The 14,938-nt window shown below is 49.7% G+C and overlaps 1 protein-coding gene across 1 annotated transcript in view; it reads right to left on the bottom strand.

Annotated features, from left to right (window-relative positions):
• Nucleotides 1-14,938, bottom strand: part of WWC2 (WW and C2 domain containing 2) — a 2,565,136-nt gene that overhangs the window by 98,877 nt on the left and 2,451,321 nt on the right. The window contains exon 20 of the mRNA XM_069631472.1: nt 9,281-9,373. Within this exon, the coding sequence (XP_069487573.1) occupies nt 9,281-9,373 (93 nt within the window). The remainder of the gene's footprint in view (nt 1-9,280; nt 9,374-14,938) is intronic.

Here is a 14,938-nt window from a genome sequence, read left to right as displayed (position 1 = left end):
GGGTGACCTTGTCCCTGTGAAAAGTGGTGTAGGCTTCTGATGCCAACAGAGCCTGGATCTTGCTGACTCTGCGCTGACTCTGAGCTGAGGCCCACGAGCAGAGCTCTTTTTATGGTACCAGCCTGATGTCCGCAGACGCCATAGGCTCAAAAGGTGTGTGTGCTAAAGCACCCAACACAACATTAATGTCCCACACCAGGTGTGGCTTCTTTTTGGGCGGGTAAAGCCTGTGGAGGCCTGACAGATGTCGCTTGACCACCGGGTTGGAGGAGGAGAAGAGGTCCTCCTCAGAGTTCCTTTAAGCCACTATGGCTGCCAGATAGGTGCAGCATGTATCCACCTGCACGCCGGAGTGGGCGAGGTGTGCTTAAAAAGGAGAGTATGTCGTGTAAGGTGCACTTAAAATGGTCGATCTCCCTAGAGTCGGCCCAATGACAGAATCTAGACCATTTATATTGGCTCCTAGTAGCCTTGCTTCTAGCGCCCTGGATGATCTCAAGGTTAGCCTGAGATAGGCTTAAGTGCTTCAGTGTGACCTGCTCAGGAACCACGCTTTGAGGGCTAGCTTGTGAGGAGCAGGGTGGAGTACCCTGCCCGCTGCTGGGCCAGGAGAGGAACTGGGCTAAGCGGTACGTGAATGGGTGGTTTGTCTGAAAGGCTGAGGAGCTTGGAGAACCAAGGCCACCAGGGAGGTATCAAAATGATGCTGAGGTGCCGGGATTCCTTTATCTTGCAGATCACCCTGTGTACCAGGGGTGTGGGCAGGAAGGCAAATGCCGTCATGTTGTTCCATTGGATCTGGACTGCGTCGCCCAGGGAGCCGAAGCCCTTCCCCTTCCAAGAGGCAAACTGTTGGCATTTCCTGTTGTCCCCAGAGGCCAAAATTCCACATGAAAGGCAAGCCTGCCCTCCACCAGAGACACGTGGACCCGAAGGGGCACGTCATGCCTTTTTTCCCTCTGAGGCTGTTGCAGAGTAGGGGGATTGGAAAAACCCCTTGCCCCCGCCCTTATGTTGTTTCCACTGATGCCAACTCGGAGAACGGTCCGGTAGTCTGGACCTCTGTTCTTGGAAGCCTCGGAACCCGCCAAATGCCCACCCCTTGTCGGAGCCTTGCTGCGACTGGGTGTAGGCCTTGGGCGTGGTCTTTGTAAGAAATGATAAAGACTTTGCGGTTTGCAAACTTAGTTAAACTTAGTGGTCCTTAGCCATGCCGTCCTTCTCATGTCCATGGCAATGCAGATGGTCCAGGCAAAGGTATCAATGTGGGCAACGGTGGATTTCATAATGTCCTGCGATGCAAGCCTGGATTATCCTAATCCCGCCTTGAAGCGCGCTTAGCTCTGTGGCGCAAGTTCAGGGAGGAAGTCTGCAATTTCCCGCCAGAACCTTTGTTTAGCGGTTGCCAGCATGGCATCTGCGTTGGCCTGCCGCAGGTGCAGGGAGGCTTTGGAGTACAGCTTCTTCCCGTACGCCTCCAAGATCTTCTCCTCCTTGCCTTGCCTCGAGGACGAGATGGCCGAAGACGGCTGAGGCTTGGAATAGAGAGACGCCGCAGCTATCACAGAAGAGTGCGGTTGAGGATGCGCATAAAAGCAAGAGTGTGTCCCCTTCCATCTTCCTGCACTTGGCGTCAAGGCGCCGATTGACAGGCTGGGCCGAGTGCGGCTTGAGCCATCCCTTTTTGGCCAGGATAACTTTGTCTTTCTGCATCAGGATCCCCGTTTTGGTAGGGGGTATTAGGGTGAGGACGTCTGCTAAGACCCCCTCCTCGAGCTGCTCTACCTTGGGCTGAGGCAGGCCCAAATACTCTGCCAAACCTGCAAGGCGTTTGTGGAAGTCCCTGGCTGAAGATGGAGTGTTGGGGTCCTCCTCCTCATCCATGTCTGCCAGACTCGGGGGTCCAGAGCTGGTGGAGGAGTGCTGGGTGCTGTGGGCTGCAGAGTTGAGACCGGAGCCGGTGGCTGCTGCAGAGGCTGGTGTGGAACCGCGAACCACCTGAACTGCGGGAGGCAGGGAAGCCGGAATCGGAGGAGTTGGCTGGGGCAGCAGTGTCTCCGCTGGGGCCTGTGGCACCGGAGCCATCATAGGAATGACTTTGGGTGCCGGTGGGGTGACCTGAGGGAGCATGTCCCTGATGGCATCCCGGAGGTTGGCCCCCATCTGGGGAGATCGCATCAGCCCTAGGAACCTTTCGAAGAAACTGTCTTCGGAGGCTGTATAGGTGGCAGGTGATATTGATGGAGTTGCCAAAGGCAGCTGGGGCCGGGGTACACTCTGCCAGGGTTGCAGGGGAAACCTGCCCTGCACTGCTGATAAACTGTAGGCGACACACCTGATTGACACCAGTCCCACCTTGTGACTCTTTCCTCCACCCGCTTCGCGAGAGCGGTTTCGGATGAGCAGCCATCTTGTCTGGCGTGGCGGCCATTTTGTCGTGCCACATGCCGAAGTCGTGGTGCCTGGCTCGCTGGACCCAGCCCCGTCCAAGACACTTGGTGTTGGAACAAAAGGCTTACCCCGCACCTCAGGCCGTGACCTGCAAGGCGTATTGCCCTCGGCAGAGCTGCCGTTAGTGCTGCGTGAAGGCGCTCCCTCGAACATAATACCGGTACTAGGGTGTTGCCACTCGGGAGTAAACCTGGTAAAAGAACCTTGTGGTCCCTCAGCACTGACACCGGAAGGATCCAGAGACTCCTCGGCATTGAGGCTGGTAGTTGAACTAACCTCGATACGTGTGCTGGTACTATAGCCCGACAGGTTCCTCCCAGTCGGGCGCTTCCTTGGGAAGGAAGAGTCCTTACGGGGTGCGATGGTGAATAGAGGCCTTTCCTTCGGCCTCGAGCAATGTTTGATGAAGTCCTTTAGGTCCTCCGGAGGTGACTTCTGGAACAGCTCCCTCCACCTAGCTAGCCTGTTCTTCAGAGCCCGTGGAGTCAATGCGTTGCATGCGGAACAATCTTGCCAGCCGTGGTCGGGGCCAAGGCAGCGGAGGATAAGGGCATGGGGGTTGGTTGCAGGGAAGAGCCCCTCGCAGGCTGGGCACCTGCTGAATCCCGCTGAAGTCGACATGTGCCAGTGAGGTGTGTATTGTCGGAGGACCAAGTACGTATTGAAAAGAAAAAAGACAAAGAGAAGAATATCCGGGGAAGAGCGTGTGGTATTACATGGCCGAAGCTAAACCCAGGAGCGCTGGTGAATTTGGCCTGTTCCAGTAGATGCGGAAAAGGGGGCTGAGAAGTGGCGAGCGCATGCTCCCAGGGCCACGCCTCGCGTGCCTCTAAATCTAAAGGGGAAGAAGATTTTTTCTGGTGAAAAAGGTTCCGTCTCCCGTCCCTCGCGAGGGATGGGACGTAAGAGTACACACCTATATGCAAGTGTTTCAAGGCGTGGCGAGGCAAGGGAGGGGAACAGAGGGAAGACAGAGACAACGATCTTACTAGGCCAGGTGACATTGAGATCGCGCAGGGGAGGGGGAGGGAAAAGTAAATAAATTAAAACAATAAATAAGAACAATAAATAAGAAGGGGGGCAAGCTGGTGGCAGGTGCAAGGGTAAGTGCAGACATCATGTGTCAAGTGCTGGTACAGGGTAGCATGGATTCTCTCATCTCCTGCCACTCTCTTCCAGCCACCCTCTATTCTGACATCCTTCTCAACCTCTGCCCCACACATCTCTGGAAACTCGCTCATATTCACTCCTCACCAGACACCAGAAGTACCAACAATGACATCAGAAATGTAACTAACATTCAAGATTTCAAGTCGCACCTCAAACTCACTCTCCAACATCTTGAAGGGGCAACCAGTGAACTGGATGATCTCTCAAACAGCCCTTTAAGATGAGTAGCAGTACCCTCGAGATAGATGGGGATGCAGATTCATACTTATGCATCAAATAACTATGACAACTCAATAGTTTGGCAAAGGGAATCCGTTTAATGACAAGTTACAACGAACACCACTAACCGCTCGATCTTCTTGCTCTCTTCACTTTTAGAAAAAACACAGTATTTATAGCAATAATTCGTCATTGCTGACATCATTTCTACGTGGCAATTCGTAAAAACCTAACATGCAACGTGATTGGTTATAGGAAAGTGACTTTAACATAGGTGCTATATCTGTATGTGGTAACGGGGAAAGGGGATTGGATAATCAATGTCAGGTAGGGCAACTAAGCCCTCCCTTCAAAATGGCCACTATGAACATCACTAAAAGTACGACGTCCCATTGGCTTTACTCACTATAGGACCCTAGATTGCACGGTCCTCTATGATTGGGTTGGCATCAACCCCACTCATACTTTTCCATCTACGTCTAGCAGCACGCAGAAAGAGCATCCACGTGCAGAGGAGCTCGCCTTCACCCCAGCTCCCCACGGATTATGTTACAATCAATCATTATTTCAGTAGCCATGTGTCAATTACTGCTTTGTATTTTGGCCTCGAGTCTGCTCTGTGGTCTGGAGAACTTTTAAGGAGTATAGGCATGGTGGAGATCCATGCGTAGGTGTGAAAGTCTCAATCTTCCAGCCTGCCTTGTCACGTGACTGGATACTGTGAAATTGTCTTTTTCTCTGTGTCTTTTTGTATATTTGATTTAATTCTACCAGTCCTCTTCCATCTGTGGCTTACCTTGACCTTTCTGAACAGGATCTTCTGTTCTTTTCTCCTTAATTGTATTCAATGTTGGCCTTTTCCAGCCAGATAAGACCTCAGCTTCTTGGCATGATCATCCTCAGCCGGGTTTCGTACTGCCCTGATTCATGATTTTCTTACTGCGACACACTTCGTTTTGCGACCTTTAGTAATCTTTTGTTCAATTCTGCTCATGTGCGTAGTGGAATTATATTTGTACATAAAGTGCTTTTGAGGTATATACTTGTATATGTTGGCACTTGCCGCAGTCTATTTACTATTAAGCATAAGCAAGCTTCACGATGTCTTTGCTTCTTGCGGTTATTTGCATCTGTACACGTTTAAACTGACTGAATATCTTCATCATGCATGTGGCATGAGTTTCTTAATTTGGCATCACTTCTTCATTGTGGCTCAAGATGTCATTCATCCATAGTCTCTTGTCTTTTGTTGGCATTCTCAGGTCATTATATATTCTATATGTGTGTCAGTCCTATTTCTCATGACGTCACCAATCATCTTCCTTCATTATTTTCTTGGCTTCTTCAGGTATTGCCTTTTGACAACCGTCATTGTCACGAATGTGAATATGACTTTCTCAATGGATACCTTACTGTCCAAGTTTTCTTCGGTGTCTGTACTTTAATAGGTGCTATTATTCTGATAGCTAATGGGCAGAGCCCATGTGCTACTCTCTGCTGGTTTATTTGTATTTGTATTTATTATTGTTTTATATAGCGCCTTAATTCAAGGCGCTTTACAGTTCACAACAAAACACATCAAACATAGAACAGTAGAAGCATTAACAGTAAACATGAATCAAGCCATAAAAATCGGTATGTAGAACAATTTGCATACGAGGGAAAGGAGAGTAGAGGGGGGTGGAGAAGGAAGGAGAAGGAAAGAGTAATGAGTGACGTGACCTATAGAGAGAGGAGAGCTTAGGAGAGACAGGAAAAAGTAAAGAGAAAGAGAACAGAGAGAAGGGAACTAGAAGGGTGAAAGGAGAGAGATGGGAAGTGTCAAGGAGGGGAGTTAAGAAGAAGTGATTTCAGTGAGGTGCGGAAGGAGGAATAGGTGGAGGAGGAGCGGATAGAAAGAGGTAGGGAGTTCCAGTGTAAGGGGGCAAGGAGCTGAAAGGAGCGGAAATGAGAGGAGGCACAAGGTGGTGGGGGAACAGAAAGTAAGAAGAGATCAGCAGATCGAAGGGAGCGATAGGGGGTATAGAGTGAGAGGAGAGTGGAGGGGTAAGGAGGGGCAAGGTCATGAAGGGATTTAAAGACAAGACAGAGGAAATTAAATTTAAGTTGGGAGTGGGAAGGGAGCCATCCTAGGTAAGAGAGTGAGTTGGAGATGGAGTCATGGGGAGAGAGTAGACAGAGGGTGGGGATGGCAGAGTGGTAGAGAGATTTGAAGCGAGCAAGATGGGAGGCGGGGAGACCGGAGAAGAGAGAAGAACAATAGAAAAGGCGAGAAAAGATGAGGGAGGAGATTAAAAGTTTGGTAACATGGAAGGTGAGAGAGGAACGGACTTTACGGATGTTAAAGAGATGATAGCGACATGTTCATCATACGTCACATACTTTGGTGTGAAAGTACCGGGCACTACGAGAGGGGCAACTGGATTGGGGTCATTACTTGACACTTCCTCTTCACCGCCATATTCCACTGCATTACCACCTCCCTCAATTAAAACCCCTCACCTGCAGTGTATATTCATCATTATTATTATTTTATTATTATTATTAAGAATTCATAGAGTACACTATCACCACAGAAGTGGCCTTATTGTACTAAAAGATCTAGAAAAATATATATCTGACAAAGCATGAGTTTATGATAGCACAATTTTGCCTTAATTAAATGTGAATGTTTTGAGATTATTCCTAAAGGCAAGATGATCTAGTGTTATTCTCAAGTCTGTTGGTACAGAGTGCCAGTTTTGCAGCAGAATATGAACGTTTCGGCAACCTGCTCCAACTTTCCTAAATTTCAGTGAACCAGGAGGTTAGAGGTGGCAGGGTGCAGGCAGCAATGAGGTTGATAACAGCAGAATTGGTACACTACAAATGTTGGCCCTGTGCCCTACATTAGCTTGTATAACACATATTAGGCTTTACATTACAACTGTGCCACCTCTGAACACCAGTGAAGAGATCAGACAGCCAGGGAGATGTGCTCAAGCTTCCCAAGTCTAAGCAATCCTCTGCAAACTGATTAATACGTACTTAGGAACCCCTAAGTAAACAATGTTGACATAAACCAAATATGATGGAACCAGCGCCAGCATAGCTTGGGTTGCAGAGGGGAAGTGAAAAAGTAAAAGATGTGATTCCGCATTTTCAAGGACAAAACAGCATCAATCATGATGCCCAGATGTTTTACTTTTGTGGTGGGTAATGGGTTATTGTGTAGGACAAATGATGCCCCCTCCCTATAGTAGAACTACCCAGTAGCATCTTTGTCTTCAACTTGAAATAATTATTGCTCATCCGGGCATCATTGCACAGAAGTCCCGTGGCAAATTTGGGTATTGAGCCCCACATCTGGGGAAAGTTTAGAATTAGTTGAGTGTCATCCATGTAGTTGTATGCACTGATGCCCAAATGTGATTTACTGTTAACTAAAAGGGGAAGATCTCTATTAAAAAGGAGAGAAAGGCAAAAAAGCCCTGTGCTACTCTGCAATAGACTTTCTGAAGATTTGATGAGAAAGGTGACATGGTGATTTGTTGATGTCGTTCTGATTAAGTTTGAACTAATCCCATCTAGAGGCTTTTCTGTGATACTCATTTTTATATATGTGTTAGAAAAAGGGAGTGGCTGATCAATGCTACAGACAAGTCTAACATAAGGCCCCAACCCCTTGTGCGTCTGCATCCCATCAAAGGTAGCCGAAATGGGAGTGATCATAGGCTCTGCTATGTAGCGATTCCAAGTTTTACATTTTCTTCTGCAAATGCTTGTAACTCTTGAATTCTTCAAGGAGATTGGTAGGGAATGGTATGTCTGACAAAGGTCTAAAGCTTGGGAAGTCTCTTGGCACTATTTGTGCTTTCTTCTCAAGACGGCTGAGCAAGGCAATTTTAAAAGCCCTGGCCTTTGCAGTGAGTAATGTATTATTGCTCCGAGTTCGACAACTGGATTATGTTTGGGAAATTCTCTAAAAATATTCTTGGTGCAGCAATCAAGTGGGGAGCCTTCTTGTTGGTTGTTTCTAGCCAATAAGTCATCTTGAGTTAGGTCAAGTAGTGTGAAAGTTAATAGTGAAGGCTAGGATGGCTTGTCTTGAGTGGCTGGAGCTACTTCTAGTTCTACTGGGCACATGTCCCATTCCTTAGCTGTAACTCTATTTACATCATTATATTTAAGTATGTTGTTGAGCCACTGCACTGAGGAATTAGCAGTTCAATCACAAATTAACTGTGTGGGGATTTTTATTCGAACATTCCCACTAAAAATAATATTCCCAAACATTTCCTTGTAAATACTTATGTCTATTCTCTTGCCTGTCTGTTTACGTTCCTGGTTTAATGTTCCTGTGGTCACTAAACATCACCTGGCTTGTCGGCCATTATTCTCTTAGTTCTATTGTAAGGTACAGGCAGGTGGGCTTGCCACAGTATTGATCTCTGTAGTGCCTCTTAATGAAACACCATTAATATACACACATAAATACATATATCATGAGGGTGGTTACTCTCAACGCTGAAAATTCAACATTTCTGTGGATCAACTGTAACAAATTAAATGTAACCTATTTGACTGTCTTTAAGGCCAGATCTTTGGGTGAATAGAATGGGCGAGTCTAAGAATGTATAAGATATTTAGTAGGACACAGGACAGGAGTGCTGCACAGCAATCCTACCCTTGTACACCTGAAGCAAGATCATGTCCATGCCAAAAAGTAGAAAACTATGACGGTGTGCCGCAATGGAGGTGTGACAACATGCGGCGCAAAAGCACAGTGCCTACATGTATGCAGTTTTGCATACAAATCCGAATAATCGATTTTATACACAGAGTGGAAGGCGTCTCAGTTGTTGGTGAAACTTCAACAGAACTGTAGTGATTGTGAACAATAGCAGCAAGTTCGTCACATTATATTCTCCCAACAATTTCCCCTAACACCAAACAATATCCTGTGCAACAGACAGACAGTTTAGATGTTGAAACTGTGCAACGTTTTGACACTATTCTTTCGCTGCTCAAGTGTATTTAACTTTTTATGAAAAGGCAAAAATAAATCGCATAACGACATCATAACATTCAACAATCGTCATTGTTACACGTTAAAACCATTAAGAAAATATGGGAGATTGTAGCGAATCCAGATCTTCACACATTAGGAACCAGGCAGCTCAATCGTTATTAAATTAAAGGCAATAATTACTAATGTTCAAAAACGTAAGCATTTTACTCTCAAGCAAGGTGGGAACACCTCATTCTGCAAGCAGGAAAATACTCAGACATGAACTCTTCTCAAGTCCTAAATGGGGCACAACTAAACAGAATGCAAGATAACTTTATGCCCAATATTTTCATCCAAATATCTCACTTTAATGTGTTTTCAGTAGCACAACAATTTAGTAGAGTGCAAAAAATGATTTAAAAAAAATAATAATAAGGTTATGGTACCTACCCTTTTGACCCTTAAGCTGCGCCGTTCTGAAGCATTTCTCACAAATGGGCACTTTTTGGCCAAGGTGGAGCTGTCACTGTCGCTCCGATTCAACTGCCAAAAGAGAAAACACAATAAACAAAATACGTCATCAGATCAAAGCTACCAAAATGTATTGCCAAAGGAGAAACCGGTCAAGATACAAGCAAAATAACAGTGTTGTAGATTGCACGAGTATATTTCTTCATCAAGATAATGCACTCCCTTTTGGGTGCGAAGAACAAACTTCTGAGATAGCAATAGGGCAAAGAAGAACGAGTTACTTTCTTACCTGGTAACGTTCTTTCGATGGGATGGTCCGACGACGTATTCCATATCTATGACAGGTAATGTCCACAGCTGTGCTGCTTTGGAAAATCTTCGGCGTCTGCGTCCTGCGTCGATGACGTCGATGCGCCGTCCCCGAGGACCTCCTCCGACAGCCGACGTCACCCGATGTGATAAGTAGGATGCACGACGCCCCTAGCCTCAGTTATAGTTTTTTCCCAGAACGTGTGCAACCAGTTTTCCGCCAGTCAGACACACAAGGCCTTGCGGAACGCAAGCTGCAATCGCAAAAGAAATTCTGAACCAGGGAAGGCAGGGAGGGAGCGATATGGAATACATCGTCGGACCATCCCATCGAAAGAACGTTACCAGGTAAGAAAGTAACTCGTTCTTCGAGGGGATTGGGTCCTCCGACGTATTCCATATCTATGACAGACTCCCAAAGCAGTACCAAGCAAGGAGGTGGGAAAAGAATATAGAACACAAATTTAGCATGCCCAATCAAATTGCGGTATATAGGACTGCCTTGCCAAAGGCCAGATCCTGCCCTCTGATGGAATCGAGGGAGTAGTGACGTACAAAAGTATGTACTGAAGCCCAGGTGGCTGCATCACAGATGTGACGAATAGGAACACCCCTCTGCAGGGCAGTAGACGCAGCCACTCCCCTGGTAGAATGGGCCCGCAAGCCAGCCGGAGGGTCCTTACCTGCCAAGCGGTAACACAACCGGAGATAGCTAAAATAATCCGAGACAAAGTCTGCTTCGTCACAGCTTGTCCCAAACGCTTTCCAGCGTAACCAATGAAAAGTTGATCGTCCACTCTGACCCGGGACATGGGCGAAATATAAAAGCTCAACGCTCTCCTAGGATCAAGCCTATTGAGCCTCTCCTCTTCCTTACCAGGATGTGGAGGAGGATAGAACGCCAGAAGAACAACCTTCTGGCTCAAATGAAATTCCAAAACCACATTTGGAAGAAAAGAAGGACAAACTCGAAGGACAACCCTGTCCTTATGAAACACAGTGAAGGGTGGCTTAACTGAAAGTGCCTGTAACTCACTCACTCTGCGAGCGGAAGTAACTGCAACCAAAAACACAGTTTTCAAAGATAACAGCCTCAAAGGGCAAGAATGTAAAGGCTCAAACGGAGCACCGATAAGAAACTTAAGAACAAGGTTCAAATCCCAACCAGGCACCAGAAAAGGTGACGGAGGGAACACATTAGTGAGCGCTTTCAAAAACTGAGAAATTAAAGGAATCTTAAAATAGGAACATTCTTCAGATGAGCGCTTAAAGATGGACAGCGCCGCCAGGTAACCTTTAATGGTCCCCACTTGCACGCCCCTGTGGGCCAAAGAAAGCAAAAAAGACAGAACCATTGGAATGTCACATTCAAAAGGATCCACATTCTTAACTCTGCACCAGTCGCAGAACTTTCTCCAACGGCAACGGTACAGAGACTTTGTTGTCGGCGCCTGGCCGAGAGCAACACCTCCATCACGTCTTCAGGGAGGTCCCAATCCTTATACCTCAACCTTTCAGAAGCCAAGCGTGAAGGTTGAGGGATCTGACCTCTGGATGGAGAACCTGACACCTCTCCCGTGAGAGCAGATCGTCTCGGTAGAGAAGACGACGTGGAGGTAAGATGGACAAGTCGAGAAGGTCCAGGTACCACGTCCTCCGGGCCCACGCCGGAGCAATGAGGTTCATCCGGGAACCAAGCCTCCGTAACCTCTGCAGTACTTGTGGGATGACGGGGACTGGAGGTAACGCGTACAGCAGTGGGAATGACCACTCTACCACGAACGCGTCTCCTAAGGCTCCTTTTGGAGGAAATTCCTGCGAGCAAAACCTTTCGCACTTCCGGCTGACACTGGAGGCGAAGAGATCTACTTGAGGGGTCCCCCAAAGGGCGAAGATTTCCAGGAGAATCTCCTAAGCCAGCTCCCACTCGTGAGAGAACGTGCTCTGCCTGCTCAGAGCGTCCGCCGTCTCGTTGTCGTCTCCGGCCAGATGAACAGCCAAGATCGAAACTTCCTGCTGGATGGCCCAGAACTTGAGCTGCATCGCCTCCCTGCACAGAGGAAGTGACCCTGCCCCCCCTTTTTGTTGAGGTAGTGCATGGCCACGTGTTGTCCGTTAGAATCAGGACGCTCTTTCCTCGCACAGTCGGCAGAAAAGCCTTCAGGGCTAGCCTGACGGCCCTCAGCTCCAACAAATTGATATGGAGTCTGGACTCCGACAGAGACCAACGACCGCTGACTGTCAACTCGTTGGCATGAGTTCCTCACCACGTGAGGAATGCATCCGTCACGATTGTCACCTCCGGCCTAGGCAGCCAAAATGGGCCCCCTTCATCAGATTGCCTTCGACGGCCCACCACAGAAGGTCCTGGGCGACCAAGGGGAGCACCTGAACAGGGTCCGACAGCCTGCCAGAGGACTGAGACCACTGGAGCTTGAATACCCACTGCAAAGATCTCATCCGCAGACGAGCCTCTGGCACCAGAAGAATGCAGGATGCCATGAGGCCGAGCAGTCTCAAGAACTCAGACGCTGGAAGATTCTGGGCAAGTTGAAACTTGTGCACCATCTGCTGAATGTGAAGAGCCCTCACCTGGGGAGGAAAACACTGCCACAGGGATGTGTCGAGCACTGCTCCGATGAACTGGAGCCGCTGCGTTGGTGTCAAATGGGACTTCTTTAAATTGAGGGAGAAGCCCAGCTTGTGAAGGGAGTGGCAGGTGACGGACAGATGATCCAGGACTTGCTCGGGAGAGCTCCCCCTGATCAATCAATCGTCCAGGTAGGGGTACGTGAATCCCCCCTTTCCTGAGGTGCGCTGCCACCACCACCATGAGCTTGGTGAAAACCCTCGGGGCGGAGGTCAATCCGAACGGCAGGACCCGAAACTGAAAGTGCGAGTCGCCAACCGCGAACCTCACATACTTCTTGTGCTTGGGATGGATCAGCACATCGAAGTAAGCATCCTTGAGGTCGAGAGACACCAACCAGTCCTGAAGTTGAAGGGCCGGGAGGACTTGAGAGAGAGTAACCAACCTTCCTGAGGAGTTTGTTCAAACTGCGCAAGTCCATGATGGGTCTCAATCCCCCGTCTTTCTTCGAAATCAAAAAATAAGGAGAATACCATCCCTTGTTCCTCTCCGCTACAGGCACCAGTTCTATGGCGCCTTTCTCCAGCAGGGCTTGAATTTCCTGCGCAAAGAGCGGATCCGGACTCTTCAAAGAGAGGTTCCCAGGTGGATTGTCGTGAGGCCTCTGCCGAAAAGGAAGACGGTAGCCGTGGGTTATGATCTCCAGAACCCACACATCTGAAGTAATGGCTTGCCACTCTACAAGATGCGGAGCCAGCCTTCTCCCAACCGGCGAACCATGGGACCTGGCCTCATGACTGAGTGGTAGCAGCTGCTGTGTTGCCAGAGGGCAAAGAGGCAACTGCCCCAGCGGCCTTGGCACCTCGAGTACCCTTGTTTCCACCTCTGGCACTCTTACGGTGGCCTCTTTGACTGCTAGCTCCTCTCGGTTTACTGAAGGACAAGTAATAGCGAAAGGAACCTCCCCTCCATTGCTGTCCCCTAGGATGAAAAGGCGGAGGTTGGCGAACTGCAGCGCCCAACGACTTCGCTGCAGCTTTGGAGGTCTGCAACCTCTCAAGGCTCTCGTCAGCCTTGCTGCCAAAAAGGTGTTCACCGTCAAAGGGCATGTTGAGGAGCCGGGACTGCACATCAGAAGCGAACCCAGACTTCTGCAACCACGCAAACCTGCGTATTGCGGTGCTCGCCGCCATGGACCGGCTGACACAATCTGCCATGTCCAAACCCGACTGAACGGCCTCACACATGGCATCCTTGCCATCCTGAACCACAGCAAGGAAGCCATCCCGTTCGTCCCCTTCGGGAATACGTTCAGCCGCTAATGCAACACAGTTCCACAGAGTGTGTGTGAAACGAGACAAGGCACATATGGAGTTGGCCGCCTGAAGCACCATACCCCCTGAAGAAAACACTTTCTTCGCCCAGCCGTCAAAACGTTTGTCGTCCCTATCCGGAGGGATGGTAGGATACGACGCCTGCTTTGGCCGGGCCTTAGCTGCCTGCACCACCAAACTCTCCGGAGTGGGGTGCCTGGACAAGTAGCAGGGGTCGCTACTGGCTAGACGGTATTTTCACGACAAAGACTTGCCCACTGCCGGGAGACTCTCCGGAGCAGTCCAAGCCGCCGCCACCCTTCTCTGCAGAGCCATATGAAACGGCAAAACCGCGTCAGTGTGAGGAGCAAGATCAAGGATGTCCGTGAGATCATCCTGAACAAACTCCCCTGGGGGAGCTGACCAACCCAAGTACTCGGTGACCTGAGACATAAGGCGCCGATATGAAGAATCGGCATGAGTGCCAGGCTCCGGCCTACAAAACTCCACCTCCGGAAAGGTTTCCAGTCCCCTGGCATCGTTCAGTGACTGCCTCAGGTCATCAAACTGGCTATGGCCCGAGATAAGCTCATCTGGAACCGTAACCGGGACCAAGCCGTCATCAGAGCCTTCATCACCCTCTGAAATGTACTCCAGGCGGGGAGAGGAAGACCTCTGGGGACCAAAGCAGTGCCTGACCTTAGCCAGAGCCTTTCTAGGGGCTAACCCCGTGCCACAGGGCCTCTCCGACACCACCACCTCGAAAGGCGTTGAGGGCGCCAAACGAGTCGGCGCCGGCATCGACAGAAACAGCGTCGACATCGAGCGAATCGGCGTCAACATCAGCTGCAGCGCCGCCAGCATCGGCAGATTCGACACAGGCCTCAAAGCCGGAGCTCCGAGCGTGTCTCTCGACGACCTAGGCACCGACAGCGTCGACAACCCCCTCGGAGGCGGAGCCTCAAGAGAAATCGCTGACGACCTCGGCGCCACAGGCGTCGACATCTTCATCGAAGACGGCACAGGATCACGCGGTCTCGAGCGTGTCGAGGACCGGGACCTGGAACGGGCATGGTGAGAACGGCTATCCCTTATTCGAGCGGGACCCCTCCCGTGAGCCGTGCCGACCACCTGAGCCCGAAGGCGTACGAGCGGTGTCTCTCGACCGGTGCCAACCGACCCCACTCGGAGGCACGGACGGACCGGTGCCCTGCGATTCAAGAATCGCTAGCATCTGCTTCCCGGAGGAAGCCCATTCCTCCGGTGTCGCTTGCTTGGAAGCATAAGCGACCCGCCGACGGGCAGAGTCCTCAGAAGAGGACAGGGAAGGCGACTGATGCCGGCGCTTCGGGAATGCCTCAAAGAGGCGGAGGAGTGACGAGACCGACTCCTGGAAGGAGACCCACTGGACTTCCGACGATGACG

Source organism: Ambystoma mexicanum, chromosome 6q (genome assembly GCF_040938575.1).
Source record: "Ambystoma mexicanum isolate Mex_15411 chromosome 6q, UKY_AmexF1_1, whole genome shotgun sequence".
NCBI lineage: Eukaryota > Metazoa > Chordata > Amphibia > Caudata > Ambystomatidae > Ambystoma > Ambystoma mexicanum.
This window is presented reverse-complemented; position numbering and strand designations above follow the sequence as displayed.